General features: G+C 32.6%; 1 protein-coding gene across 2 annotated transcripts; it reads left to right on the top strand.

The window, feature by feature from the left end:
- Positions 1 to 9366: 9366 nt before the first annotated feature.
- LOC137236178 (piggyBac transposable element-derived protein 4-like) lies at positions 9367 to 11518 on the top strand. Of its 2 annotated transcripts, XM_067758801.1 has the most exons (3): positions 9367 to 9632; positions 9706 to 10176; positions 10243 to 11518. In XM_067758801.1, exons 2-3 carry the CDS (start codon positions 9708 to 9710, stop codon positions 11472 to 11474), a joined length of 1701 nt encoding a protein of 566 aa, XP_067614902.1. In that variant the 5' UTR covers positions 9367 to 9632; positions 9706 to 9707; the 3' UTR covers positions 11475 to 11518. The 2 variants fall into 2 exon arrangements, with proteins under 2 accessions (XP_067614902.1, XP_067614901.1); XM_067758800.1 differs by having other exon boundaries at positions 9706 to 11518.
- The last annotated feature ends 4020 nt before the right edge of the window (positions 11519 to 15538 follow it).

The following is a 15538-nucleotide window of genomic DNA, read 5'->3' on the forward strand; positions in this document are numbered from 1 at the left end:
AACGTTTGACAACCTTTAAACAGTTTTAATAACTATCTCAAAAATTATCGCTCTGATGCAAACAACTGATTAGTTATCTACTTAAATTTGTTGAACAAAACGATTAAGTATTTTAAGCATGCTAACATTTAGCCCGGTAAGCAAATTAAAAAAAAAACGCAATATGTAGGCTACACGAGAACGGAGACGTCGAGTAACCAAAACAAATGCGTTAAACAAATTCGTACACGTTATTTATCAATTTAACTCTAGAATTAAAGGATATACAACGAGAAACAACGTTTGACAACCTTTAAACAGTTTTAATAACTATCTCAAAAATTATCGCTCTGATGCAAACAACTGATGAGTTATCTACTTAAATATGATGAACAAAACGACTTACGTATTTTAAACATGCTAACCTTTAGCCCGGTAAGCAAATTAAAAAAAAAAACGCAATATGTAGGCTACACGAGAACGGAGACGTCGAGTAAACAAAACAAATGCGTTAAACAAATTCGTACACGTTATTTATCAATTTAACTCTAGAATTAAAGGATATACAACGAGAAACAACGTTTGACAACCTTTAAACAGTTTTAATAACTATCTCAAAAATTATCGCTCTGATGCAAACAACTGATGAGATATCTACTTAAATTTGTTGAACAAAACGACTTACGTATTTTAAGCATGCTAACCTTTAGCCCGGTAAGCAAATTAAAAAAAAAACGCAATATGTAGGCTACACGAGAACGGAGACGTCGAGTAACCAAAACAAATGCGTTAAACAAATTCGTACACGTTATCTATCAATTTAACTCTAGAATTAAAGGATATACAACGAGAAACAACGTTTGACAACCTTTAAACAGTTTTAATAACTATCTCAAAAATTGTCGCTCTGATGCAAACAACTGATGAGTTATCTACTTAAATATGATGAACAAAACGACTTACGTATTTTAAACATGCTAACCTTTAGCCCGGTAAGCAAATTAAAAAAAAAACGCAATATGTAGGCTACACGAGAACGGAGACGTCGAGTAACCAAAACAAATGCGTTAAACAAATTCGTACACGTTATTTATCAACTTAACTCTAGAATTAAAGGATATACAACGAGAAACAACGTTTGACAACCTTTAAAGAGTTTTAATAACTATCTCAAAAATTGTCGCTCTGATGCAAACAACTGATGAGTTATCTACTTAAATTTGATGAACAAAACGACTTACGTATTTTAAACATGCTAACCTTTAGCCCGGTAAGCAAATTAAAAAAAAAACGCAATATGTAGGCTACACGAGAACGGAGACGTCGAGTAACCAAAACAAATGCGTTAAACAAATTCGTACACGTTATTTATCAATTTAACTCTAGAATTAAAGGATATACAACGAGAAACAACGTTTGACAACCTTTAAACAGTTTTAATAACTATCTCAAAAATTATCGCTCTGATGCAAACAACTGATGAGTTATCTACTTAAATATGATGAACAAAACGACTTACGTATTTTAAACATGCTAACCTTTAGCCCGGTAAGCAAATTAAAAAAAAACGCAATATTTAGGCTACACGAGAACGGAGACGTCGAGTAACCAAAACAAATGCGTTAAACAAATTCGTACACGTTATTTATCAATTTAACTCTAGAATTAAAGGATATACAACGAGAAACAACGTTTGACAACCTTTAAACAGTTTTAATAACTATCTCAAAAATTGTCGCTCTGATGCAAACAACTGATGAGTTATCTACTTAAATTTGTTGAACAAAACGACTTACGTATTTTAAACATGCTAACCTTTAGCCCGGTAAGCAAATTTAAAAAAAAACGCAATATGTAGGCTACACGAGAACGGAGACGTCGAGTAACCAAAACAAATGCGTTAAACAAATTTGTGCACGTTATTTATCAATTTAACTCTAGAATTAAAGGATATACAACGAGAAACAACGTTTGACAACCTTTAAACAGTTTTAATAACTATCTCAAAAATTATCGCTCTGATGCAAACAACTGATGAGTTATCTACTTAAATTTGATGAACAAAACGACTTACGTATTTTAAACATGCTAACATTTAGCCCGGCAAGCAAATTATAAAAAAAACGCAATATGTAGGCTACACGAGAACGGAGACATCGAGTAACCAAAACAAATGCGTTAAACAAATTCGTACACGTTATTTATCAATTTAACTCTAGAATTAAAGGATATACAACGAGAAACAACGTTTGACAACCTTTAAACAGTTTTAATAACTATCTCAAAAATTATCGCTCTGATGCAAACAACTGATGAGTTATCTACTTAAATATGATGAACAAAACGACTTACGTATTTTAAACATGCTAACCTTTAGCCCGGTAAGCAAATTAAAAAAAAAACGCAATATGTAGGCTACACGAGAACGGAGACGTCGAGTAACCAAAACAAATGCGTTAAACAAATTCGTACACGTTATTTATCAATTTAACTCTAGAATTAAAGGATATACAACGAGAAACAACGTTTGACAACCTTTAAATAGTTTTAATAACTATCTCAAAAATTATCGCTCTGATGCAAACAACTGATGAGTTATCTACTTAAATATGATGAACAAAACGATTTACGTATTTTAAACATGCTAACCTTTAGCCCGGTAAGCAAATTAAAAAAAAAACGCAATATGTTAGCTACACGAGAACGGAGACGTCGAGTAACCAAAACAAATGCGTTAAACAAATTCGTACACGTTATTTATCAATTTAACTCTAGAATTAAAGGATATACAACGAGAAACAACGTTTGACAACCTTTAAACAGTTTTAATAACTATCTCAAAAATTATCGCTCTGATGCAAACAACTGATGAGTTATCTACTTAAATTTGATGAACAAAACGACTTACGTATTTTAAACATGCTAACCTTTAGCCCGGTAAGCAAATTAAAAAAAAAAACGCAATATGTAGGCTACACGAGAACGGAGACGTCGAGTAACCAAAACAAATGCGTTAAACAAATTCGTACACGTTATTTATCAATTTAACTCTAGAATTAAAGGATATACAACGAGAAACAACGTTTGACAACCTTTAAACAGTTTTAATAACTATCTCAAAAATTATCGCTCTGATGCAAACAACTGATGAGTTACCTACTTAAATATGATGAACAAAACGACTTACGTATTTTAAACATGCTAACCTTTAGCCCGGTAAGCAAATTAAAAAAAAAAACGCAATATGTAGGCTACACGAGACCGGAGACGTCGAGTAACCAAAACAAATGCGTTAAACAAATTCGTACACGTTATTTATCAATTTAACTCTAGAATTAAAGGATATACAACGAGAAACAACGTTTGACAACCTTTAAACAGTTTTAAGAACTATCTCAAAAATTGTCGCTCTGATGCAAACAACTGATGAGTTATCTACTTAAATTTGATGAACAAAACGACTTATGTATTTTAAACATGCTAACCTTTAGCCCGGTAAGCAAATTGAAAAAAACGCAATATGTAGGCTACACGAGAACGGAGACGTCGAGTAACCAAAACAAATGCGTTTAACAAATTCGTACACGTTATTTATCAATTTAACTCTAGAATTAAAGGATATACAACGAGAAACAACGTTTGACAACCTTTAAACAGTTTTAATAACTATCTCAAAAATTATCGCTCTGATGCAAACAACTGATGAGTTATCTACTTAAATTTGATGAACAAAACGACTTACGTATTTTAAACATGCTAACCTTTAGCCCGGTAAGCAAATTAAAAAAAAAACGCAATATGTAGGCTACACGAGAACGGAGACGTCGAGTAACCAAAACAAATGCGTTAAGCAAATTCGTACACGTTATTTATCAATTTAACTCTAGAATTAAAGGATATACAACGAGAAACAACGTTTGACAACCTTTAAACAGTTTTAATAACTATCTCAAAAATTATCGCTCTGATGCAAACAACTGATGAGTTATCTACTTAAATATGATGAACAAAACGACTTACGTATTTTAAACATGCTAACCTTTAGCCCGGTAAGCAAATTAAAAAAAAAACGCAATATGTGGGCTACACGAGAACGGAGACGTCGAGTAACCAAAACAAATGCGTTAAACAAATTCGTACACGTTATTTATCAATTTAACTCTAGAATTAAAGGATATACAACGAGAAACAACGTTTGACAACCTTTAAACAGTTTTAATAACTATCTCAAAAATTATCGCTCTGATGCAAACAACTGATGAGTTATCTACTTAAATATGATGAACAAAACGACCTACGTATTTTAAACATGCTAACCTTTAGCCCGGTAAGCAAATAAAAAAAAAAACGCAATATGTAGGCTACACGAGAACGGAGACGTCGAGTAACCAAAACAAATGCGTTAAACAAATTCGTACACGTTATTTATCAATTTAATTCTAGAATTAAAGGATATACAACGAGAAACAACGTTTGACAACCTTTAAACAGTTTTAATAACTATCTCAAAAATTATCGCTCTGATGCAAACAACTGATGAGTTATCTACTTAAATATGATGAACAAAACGATTTACGTATTTTAAACATGCTAACCTTTAGCCCGGTAAGCAAATAAAAAAAAAAAACGCAATATGTAGGCTACACGAGAACGGAGACGTCGAGTAACCAAAACAAATGCGTTAAAAAATTCGTACACGTTATTTATCAATTTAACTCTAGAATTAAAGGATATACAACGAGAAACAACGTTTGACAACCTTTAAACAGTTTTAATAACTATCTCAAAAATTATCGCTCTGATGCAAACAACTGATGAGTTATCTACTTAAATATGATGAACAAAACGACTTACGTAATTTAAACATGCTAACCTTTAGCCCGGTAAGCAAATTAAAAAAAAAACGCAATATGTAGGCTACACGAGAACGGAGACGTCGAGTAACCAAAACAAATGCGTTAAACAAATTCGTACACGTTATTTATCAATTTAACTCTAGAATTAAAGGATATACAACGAGAAACAACGTTTGACAACCTTTAAACAGTTTTAATAACTATCTCAAAAATTATCGCTCTGATGCAAACAACTGATGAGTTATCTACTTAAATTTGATGAACAAAAAGACTTACGTATTTTAAACATGCTAACCTTTAGCCCGGTAAGCAAATTAAAAAAAAAACGCAATATGTAGGCTACACGAGAACGGAGACGTCGAGTAACCAAAACAAATGCGTTAAACAAATTCGTACACGTTATTTATCAACTTAACTCTAGAATTAAAGGATATAAAACGAGAAACAACGTTTGACAACCTTTAAACAGTTTTAATAACTATCTCAAAAATTATCGCTCTGATGCAAACAACTGATGAGTTATCTACTTAAATTTGATGAACAAAACGACTTACGTATTTTAAACATGCTAACCTTTAGCCCGGTAAGCAAATAAAAAAAAACGCAATATGTAGGCTACACGAGAACGGAGACGTCGAGTAACCAACACAAATGCGTTAAACAAATTCGTACACGTTATTTATCAATTTAACTCTAGAATTAAAGGATATACAACGAGAAACAACGTTTGACAACCTTTAAACAGTTTTAATAACTATCTCAAAAATTATCGCTCTGATGCAAACAACTGATGAGTTATCTACTTAAATATGATGAACGAAACGACTTACGTATTTTAAACATGCTAACCTTTAGCCCGGTAAGCAAATTAAAAAAAAAAACGCAATATGTAGGCTACACGAGAACGGAGACGTCGAGTAACCAAAACAAATGCGTTGAACAAATTCGTACACGTTATTTATCAATTTAACTCTAGAATTAAAGGATATACAACGAGAAACAACGTTTGACAACCTTTAAACAGTTTTAATAACTATCTCAAAAATTATCGCTCTGATGCAAACAACTGATGAGTTATCTACTTAAATTTGTTGAACAAAACGACTTACGTATTTTAAACATGCTAACCTTTAGCCCGGTAAGAAAATTAAAAAAAAAAACGCAATATGTAGGCTACACGAGAACGGAGACGTCGAGTAACCAAAAAAAATGCGTTAAACAAATTCGTACACGTTATTTATCAATTTAACTCTAGAATTAAAGGATATACAACGAGAAACAACGTTTGACAACCTTTAAACAGTTTTAATAACTATCTCAAAAATTGTCGCTCTGATGCAAACAACTGATGAGTTATCTACTTAAATTTGATGAACAAAACGACTTACGTATTTTAAACATGCTAACCTTTAGCCCGGTAAGCAAATTAAAAAAAAACACGCAATATGTAGGCTACACGAGAACGGAGACGTCGAGTAACCAAAACAAATGCGTTAAACAAATTCGTACACGTTATTTATCAACTTAACTCTAGAATTAAAGGATATACAACGAGAAACAACGTTTGACAACCTTTAAACACTTTTAATAACTATCTCAAAAATTATCGCTCTGATGCAAACAACTGATGAGTTATCTACTTAAATATGATGAACAAAACGACTTACGTATTTTAAACATGCTAACCTTTAGCCCGGTAAGCAAATTAAAAAAAAAACGCAATATGTAGGCTACACGAGAACGGAGACGTCGAGTAACCAAAACAAATGCGTTAAACAAATTCGTACACGTTATTTATCAATTTAACTCTAGAATTAAAGGATATACAACGAGAAACAACGTTTGACAACCTTTAAACAGTTTTAATAACTATCTCAAAAATTATCGCTCTGATGCAAACAACTGATGAGTTATCTACTTAAATTTGATGAACAAAAAGACTTACGTATTTTAAACATGCTAACCTTTAGCCCGGTAAGCAAATTAAAAAAAAAACGCAATATGTAGGCTACACGAGAACGGAGACGTCGAGTAACCAAAACAAATGCGTTAAACAAATTCGTACACGTTATTTATCAACTTAACTCTAGAATTAAAGGATATACAACGAGAAACAACGTTTGACAACCTTTAAACAGTTTTAATAACTATCTCAAAAATTATCGCTCTGATGCAAACAACTGATGAGTTATCTACTTAAATTTGATGAACAAAACGACTTACGTATTTTAAACATGCTAACCTTTAGCCCGGTAAGCAAATAAAAAAAAAACGCAATATGTAGGCTACACGAGAACGGAGACGTCGAGTAACCAAAACAAATGCGTTAAACAAATTCGTACACGTTATTTATCAATTTAACTCTAGAATTAAAGGATATACAACGAGAAACAACGTTTGACAACCTTTAAACAGTTTTAATAACTATCTCAAAAATTATCGCTCTGATGCAAACAACTGATGAGTTATCTACATAAATATGATGAACAAAACGACTTACGTATTTTAAACATGCTAACCTTTAGCCCGGTAAGCAAATTAAAAAAAAAAACGCATTATGTAGGCTACACGAGAACGGAGACGTCGAGTAACCAAAACAAATGCGTTAAACAAATTCGTACACGTTATTTATCAATTTAACTCTAGAATTAAAGGATATACAACGAGAAACAACGTTTGACAACCTTTAAACAGTTTTAATAACTATCTCAAAAATTGTCGCTCTGATGCAAACAACTGCTGAGTTATCTACTCAAATTTGTTGAACAAAACGACTTACGTATTTTAAACATGCTAACCTTTAGCCCGGTAAGCAAATTAAAAAAAAAACGCAATATGTAGGCTACACGAGAACGGAGACGTCGAGTAACCAAAACAAATGCGTTAAACAAATTCGTACACGTTATTTATCAATTTAACTCTAGAATTAAAGGATATACAACGAGAAACAACGTTTGACAACCTTTAAACAATTTTAATAACTATCTCAAAAATTGTCGCTCTGATGCAAACAACTGCTGAGTTATCTACTCAAATTTGTTGAACAAAACGACTTACGTATTTTAAACATGCTAACCTTTAGCCCGGTAAGCAAATTAAAAAAAAAACGCAATATGTAGGCTACACGAGAACGGAGACGTCGAGTAACCAAAACAAATGCGTTAAACAAATTCGTACACGTTATTTATCAATTTAACTCTAGAATTAAAGGATATACAACGAGAAACAACGTTTGACAACCTTTAAACAGTTTTAATAACTATCTCAAAAATTATCGCTCTGATGCAAACAACTGATGAGTTATCTACTTAAATTTGATGAACAAAACGACTTACGTATTTTAAGCATGCTAAACTTTAGCCCGGTAAGCAAATAAAAAAAAAAACGCAATATGTAGGCTACACGAGAACGGAGACGTCGAGTAACCAAAACAAATGCGTTAAACAAATTCGTACACGGTATTTATCAATTTAACTCTAGAATTAAAGGATATACAACGAGAAACAACGTTTGACAACCTTTAAACAGTTTTAATAACTATCTCAAAAATTATCGCTCTGATGCAAACAACTGATGAGTTATCTACTTAAATATGATAAACAAAACGACTTACGTATTTTAAACATGCTAACCTTTAGCCCGGTAAGCAAATTAAAAAAAAAACGCAATATGTAGGCTACACGAGAACGGAGACGTCGAGTAACCAAAACAAATGCGCTAAACAAATTCGTACACGTTATTTATCAATTTAACTCTAGAATTAAAGGATATACAACGAGAAACAACGTTTGACAACCTTTAAACAGTTTTAATAACTATCTCAAAAATTGTCGCTCTGATGCAAACAACTGATGAGTTATCTACTTAAATTTGTTGAACAAAACGACTTACGTATTTTAAGCATGCTAACCTTTAGCCCGGTAAGCAAATTAAAAAAAAACGCAATATGTAGGCTACACGAGAACGGAGACGTCGAGTAACCAAAACAAATGCGTTAAACAAATTCGTACACGTTATTTATCAATTTAACTCTAGAATTAAAGGATATACAACGAGAAACAACGTTTGACAACCTTTAAACAGTTTTAATAACTATCTCAAAAATTGTCGCTCTGATGCAAACAACTGCTGAGTTATCTACTCAAATTTGTTGAAGAAAACGACTTACGTATTTTAAACATGCTAACCTTTAGCCCGGTAAGCAAATTAAAAAAAAAACGCAATATGTAGGCTACACGAGAACGGAGACGTCGAGTAACCAAAACAAATACGTTAAACAAATTCGTACACGTTATTTATCAATTTAACTCTAGAATTAAAGGATATACAACGAGAAACAACGTTTGACAACCTTTAAACAGTTTTAATAACTATCTCAAAAATTGTCGCTCTGATGCAAACAACTGATGAGTTATCTACTTAAATTTGTTGAACAAAACGACTTACGTATTTTCACCCTTTCGCGGACACGTCGGCATAATCCGACACAACGAATGGCTTAAATTGGACACGTCGGTATATGCCGACATAGAAAAAAAATCGTATATAAACACGTCGGACATAGGCGACGTCTACTGCATTGGTTTTATATGTAGTAGCTTATTGTGTGCCCATGCAGAAGCAATCAGATTTAAGTTAGTGTCCCAATTCGATTTGCTTTGTTTTTTTTTTTGTTAACTATAACGGAAATTTTCGTGAGTGGGACAAAAACATCACGTCGGTTATAGCCGACGTACTTATTTGTATTTTTACACAGTTGCAAAAAAAGTGTCATTGCGTGAGGACGTAGTATTTTTGGTAAGTTTTATTTTTTTACTTTCTTTTTCCCTGTGTTATTTTTGCTTTGACACTGAAAAAAATTAACTTATAGAAATGGATCACGAAAAACAACAAGAACATTTACAAAAAATGTTTGATGAGTGCTGTACCGACGATTCGTCAGAAGAGGACCCGTATCAAACTGACGGCGATGGCGATTCGGACTACGTCATGGAAAATTCATCATCAAGTGACGACGACGTTGATAGTGATGAGGAAAGTGCATGCATTGGCAGCGATGGTGAAGCCAATGACTCCGGATCGGACGATGTAGAAGCAGATGAAAATATTGATTCCGAAACAGACGATGTAGAAGCGGATGAAAATGACAAGGATTGGCATGACACGGTTAGCGATATACCAAATTTTAATTTCGATTCTACTTCGTCTGGTATAAAAATCGAAATAAGTGACACATCGTCTCCAATTGATGTCTTCAATAAAGTATTTAATAACAACATCATGGAGCTACTTATTAGCTGTACAAATGAATACGGACTTAAATTAAGTAACCAGCAGAGAGGTAGCAGATTCAAAAGGATGATGAAATTTTCACCCGTTGATCGTCCTGAAATGTTAAAATTTTTAGGTTTGTGTCTACTTCAAGGGCAAATTAAAGTACCAAAGATTCGTCAGTTATTTTCGAAATCTGCACTATACTATCACCCGGCATTCTCTGCGACAATGTCCGGCAGAAGGTTCGAACAAATCTTGAGATGTCTTACTGCTAATCATGTGCGAGGCGAGTCACATATGGCAAAAATATCTAATTTCGTAAAACTGATAAATCAGAGTTTTCAAGCTGCTTTCTGGCCGTCTGAGCAAATTGTGCTAGATGAATCGTTGTTACTCCATAAAGGTAGACTCGTTTTTCGTCAATACATTAAATCGAAAAGGGCACGATTTGGAATAAAATTCTTTCAACTATGCGACTCATCCAGCTATGTTTTAAATATTGAAACTTATAAGGGTAAACAACCAGATCCAACGAAAGGTTCAAAAATCGACGCAATTGTTTATCGACTTGTTACTCCATACTTTGGGAAGGGTCATCACCTATTTTTGGACAACTATTATAACAGTATAAATTTATCTCATGATTTATTGCTGCTCAAAACTCACACTACTGGAACGTTAAGAAGTAATCGAAAAGGTAATCCAATTGAAGTGACAAAAAAGAAATTAAAAACAGGTCAGTATATTTGGAAAAGACAAGGAAAGGTGTATGTATCAAAATGGTACGACAAAAGAGATGTCCTATGTATCACCACCGGCTACAGTCCACGGATGGTTATAACAAAGAACCGATTTGGGGTAGAAAAGTCAAAACCACTTGAAATTGTAAGATATAATGAATTTATGGGAGGCGTTGATCGCACTGATCAAATGAATTCTTATTATTCAAGTCCTCGTAAGACGATTCGGTGGTATAAAAAGGTTATATTCCGAATGCTAGATTTGGCAGTACACAATTCATTTTTGTTGTACAAAAAAAGATTTCCGGCAAAATCAAAAATGGAATTTTTAACTTTTAGAGAAGAATTGATATATGCTATGATAGATTTGCCGAAATCAAAATTTCATCCAGAAAAACCTAGTCGCAAACGTAGATTGACAGTTCCAATTCAAATTGATCATTTTTTGGAAAACATACCCCGTAAAGGTACAAAAAAACAATATATTCGATGTCGTCAATGTTCTAAGAATGGCGTTCGTAAAGAAACCAGTGTTCGATGTGCTGGCTGTGAAGTAAAACCTGGACTATGTGTTGGCAATTGTTTTACTGATTGGCACCAACAACAATCGTCAAATCTAGAATAACTTTTTTAGGTTCCCTTTTTTTATTCGTATATATTAGTTTTTAGTTTAAAAGTATTTGGAGATATATAACCTGCTTATTTTATAAACATAAATTTTATATATGTACACAAAAACCAAATGAATTGACTGTGAAATCGATTTTTTTTTTTAATTTTTTTTTTTTGCTTATTTTAAAAACATTAATTTTAGTTATGTACACAAAAACCAAATGAATGGACTGTGAATAGAATTTTTTATTTTTTTTAAATAAATGAACATTTATTCTATGAAACTGAATATTCTTTCATATTATTTGTTGTATTTTAGCCTAATTACACAAAAAGAAAAATACACTTTTATTGTCAGATAATGACGACGTGTCCCACAGTAACATCATATTGCATGAAATAGGACATGTCGGCTCTGTCCGACGTCGAGCATATCCGACGTGTCCCTATAACAAATCAAAATCCCTAACTAGGACACGTCGGTGTATGTCGACATACTATAATTTTTTTGTTTTGAGTAAAAATTCAATATTCAATAAACCACAAACCCAAAACTGAAATCGGAATTCAATTATCGGTTTTATAAGCCAAATAAATGCATGTGTCATTCTGATAACATTTACTAAATTTCATGTGTCCGCGAAAGGGTTAAACATGCTAACCTTTAGCCCGGTAAGCAAATTAAAAAAAAAACGCAATATGTAGGCTACACGAGAACGGAGACGTCGAGTAACCAAAACAAATGCGTTAAACAAATTCGTACACGTTATTTATCAATTTAACTCTAGAATTAAAGGATATACAACGAGAAACAACGTTTGACAACCTTTAAACAGTTTTAATAACTATCTCAAAAATTATCGCTCTGATGCAAACAACTGATGAGTTATCTACTTAAATATGATGAACAAAACGACCTACGTATTTTAAACATGCTAACCTTTAGCCCGGTAAGCAAATTAAAAAAAAACGCAATATGTGGGCTACACGAGAACGGAGACGTCTAGGAACCAAAACAAATGCGTTAAACAAATTCGTACACGTTATTTATCAATTTAACTCTAGAATTAAAGGATATACAACGAGAAACAACGTTTGACAACCTTTAAACAGTTTTAATAACTATCTCAAAAATTATCGCTCTGATGCAAACAACTGATGAGTTATCTACTTAAATATGATGAACAAAACGACTTACGTATTTTAAGCATGCTAACCTTTAGCCCGGTAAGCAAATTAAAAAAAAAAACGCAATATGTAGGCTACACGAGAACGGAGACGTCGAGTAACCAAAACAATACGTTAAACAAATTCGTACACGTTATTTATCAATTTAACTCTAGAATTAAAGGATATACAACGAGAAACAACGTTTGACAACCTTTAAACAGTTTTAATAACTATCTCAAAAATTATCGCTCTGATGCAAACAACTGATGAGTTATCTACTTAAATATGATGAACAAAACGACTTACGTATTTTAAACATGCTAACCTTTAGCCCGGTAAGCAAATTAAAAAAAAAACGCAATATGTAGGCTACACGAGAACGGAGACGTCGAGTAACCAAAACAAATGCGTTAAACAAATTCGTACACGTTATTTATCAATTTAACTCTAGAATTAAAGGATATACAACGAGAAACAACGTTTGACAACCTTTAAACAGTTTTAATAACTATCTCAAAAATTATCGCTCTGATGCAAACAACTGATGAGTTATCTACTTAAATATGATGAACAAAACGACTTACGTATTTTAAACATGCTAACCTTTAGCCCGGTAAGCAAATTAAAAAAAAAACGCAATATGTAGGCTACACGACAACGGAGACGTCGAGTAACCAAAACAAATGCGTTAAACAAATTCGTACACGTTATTTATCAATTTAACTCTAGAATTAAAGGATATACAACGAGAAACAACGTTTGACAACCTTTAAACAGTTTTAATAACTATCTCAAAAATTATCGCTCTGATGCAAACAACTGATGAGTTATCTACTTAAATTTGATGAACAAAACGACTTACGTATTTTAAGCATGCTAACCTTTAGCCCGGTAAGCAAATTAAAAAAAAAACGCAATATGTAGGCTACACGAGAACGGAGACGTCGAGTAACCAAAACAAATGCGTTAAACAAATTCGTACACGTTATTTATCAATTTAACTCTAGAATTAAAGGATATACAACGAGAAACAACGTTTGACAACCTTTAAACAGTTTTAATAACTATCTCAAAAATTATCGCTCTGATGCAAACAACTGATGAGTTATCTACTTAAATATGATGAACAAAACGACTTACGTATTTTAAACATGCTAACCTTTAGCCCGGTAAGCAAATTAAAAAAAAAACGCAATATGTAGGCTACACGAGAACGGAGACATCGAGTAACCAAAACAAATGCTTTAAACAAATTCGTACACGTTATTTATCAATTTAACTCTAGAATTAAAGGATATACAACGAGAAACAACGTTTGACAACCTTTAAACAGTTTTAATAACTATCTCAAAAATTATCGCTCTGATGCAAACAACTGATGAGTTATCTACTTAAATATGATGAACAAAACGACTTACGTATTTTAAACATGCTAACCTTTAGCCCGGTAAGCAAATTAAAAAAAAAAACGCAATATGTAGGCTACACGAGAACGGAGACGTCGAGTAACCAAAACAAATGCGTTAAACAAATTCTTACACGTTATTTATCAATTTAACTCTAGAATTAAAGGATATGCAACGAGAAACAACGTTTGACAACCTTTAAACAGTTTTAATAACTATCTCAAAAATTATCGCTCTGATGCAAACAACTGATGAGTTATCTACTTAAATTTGATGAACAAAACGACTTACGTATTTTAAGCATGCTAACCTTTAGCCCGGTAAGCAAATTAAAAAAAAAAACGCAATATGTAGGCTACACGAGAACGGAGACGTCGAGTAACCAAAACAAATGCGTTAAACAAATTCGTACACGTTATTTATCAATTTAACTCTAGAATTAAAGGATATACAACGAGAAACAACGTTTGACAACCTTTAAACAGTTTTAATAACTATCTCAAAAATTGTCGCTCTGATGCAAACAACTGATGAGTTATCTACTCAAATTTGTTGAACAAAACGACTTACGTATTTTAAGCATGCTAACCTTTAGCCCGGTAAGCAAATTAAAAAAAAACGCAATATGTAGGCTACACGAGAACGGAGACGTCGAGTAACCAAAACAAATGCGTTAAACAAATTCGTACACGTTATTTATCAATTTAACTCTAGAATTAAAGGATATACAACGAGAAACAACGTTTGACAACCTTTAAACAGTTTTAATAACTATCTCAAAAATTATCGCTCTGATGCAAACAACTGATGAGTTATCTACTTAAATTTGATGAACAAAACGACTTACGTATTTTAAACATGCTAACCTTTAGCCCGGTAAGCAAATTAAAAAAAAAACGCAATATGTAGGCTACACGAGAACGGAGACGTCGAGTAACCAAAACAAATGCGTTAAACAAATTCGTACACGTTATTTATCAATTTAACTCTAGAATTAAAGGATATACAACGAGAAACAACGTTTGACAACCTTTAAACAGTTTTAATAACTATCTCAAAAATTATCGCTCTGATGCAAACAACTGATGAGTTATCTACTTAAATATGATGAACAAAACGACTTACGTATTTTAAACATGCTAACCTTTAGCCCGGTAAGCAAATTAAAAAAAAAACGCAATATGTAGGCTACACGAGAACGGAGACGTCGAGTAACCAAAACAAATGCGTTAAACAAATTCGTACACGTTATTTATCAATTTAACTCTAGAATTAAAGGATATACAACGAGAAACAACGTTTGACAACCTTTAAACAGTTTTAATAACTATCTCAAAAATTGTCGCTCTGATCCAAACAACTGATGAGTTATCTACTTAAATTTGTTGAACAAAACGACTTACGAATTTTAAACATGCTAACCTTTAGCCCGGTAAGCAAATTAAAAAAAAAAACGCAATATGTAGGCTACACGAGAACGGAGACGTCGAGTAACCAAAAC

Source organism: Eurosta solidaginis, unplaced genomic scaffold (assembly GCF_040869045.1).
Source record: "Eurosta solidaginis isolate ZX-2024a unplaced genomic scaffold, ASM4086904v1 ctg00001452.1, whole genome shotgun sequence".
NCBI lineage: Eukaryota > Metazoa > Arthropoda > Insecta > Diptera > Tephritidae > Eurosta > Eurosta solidaginis.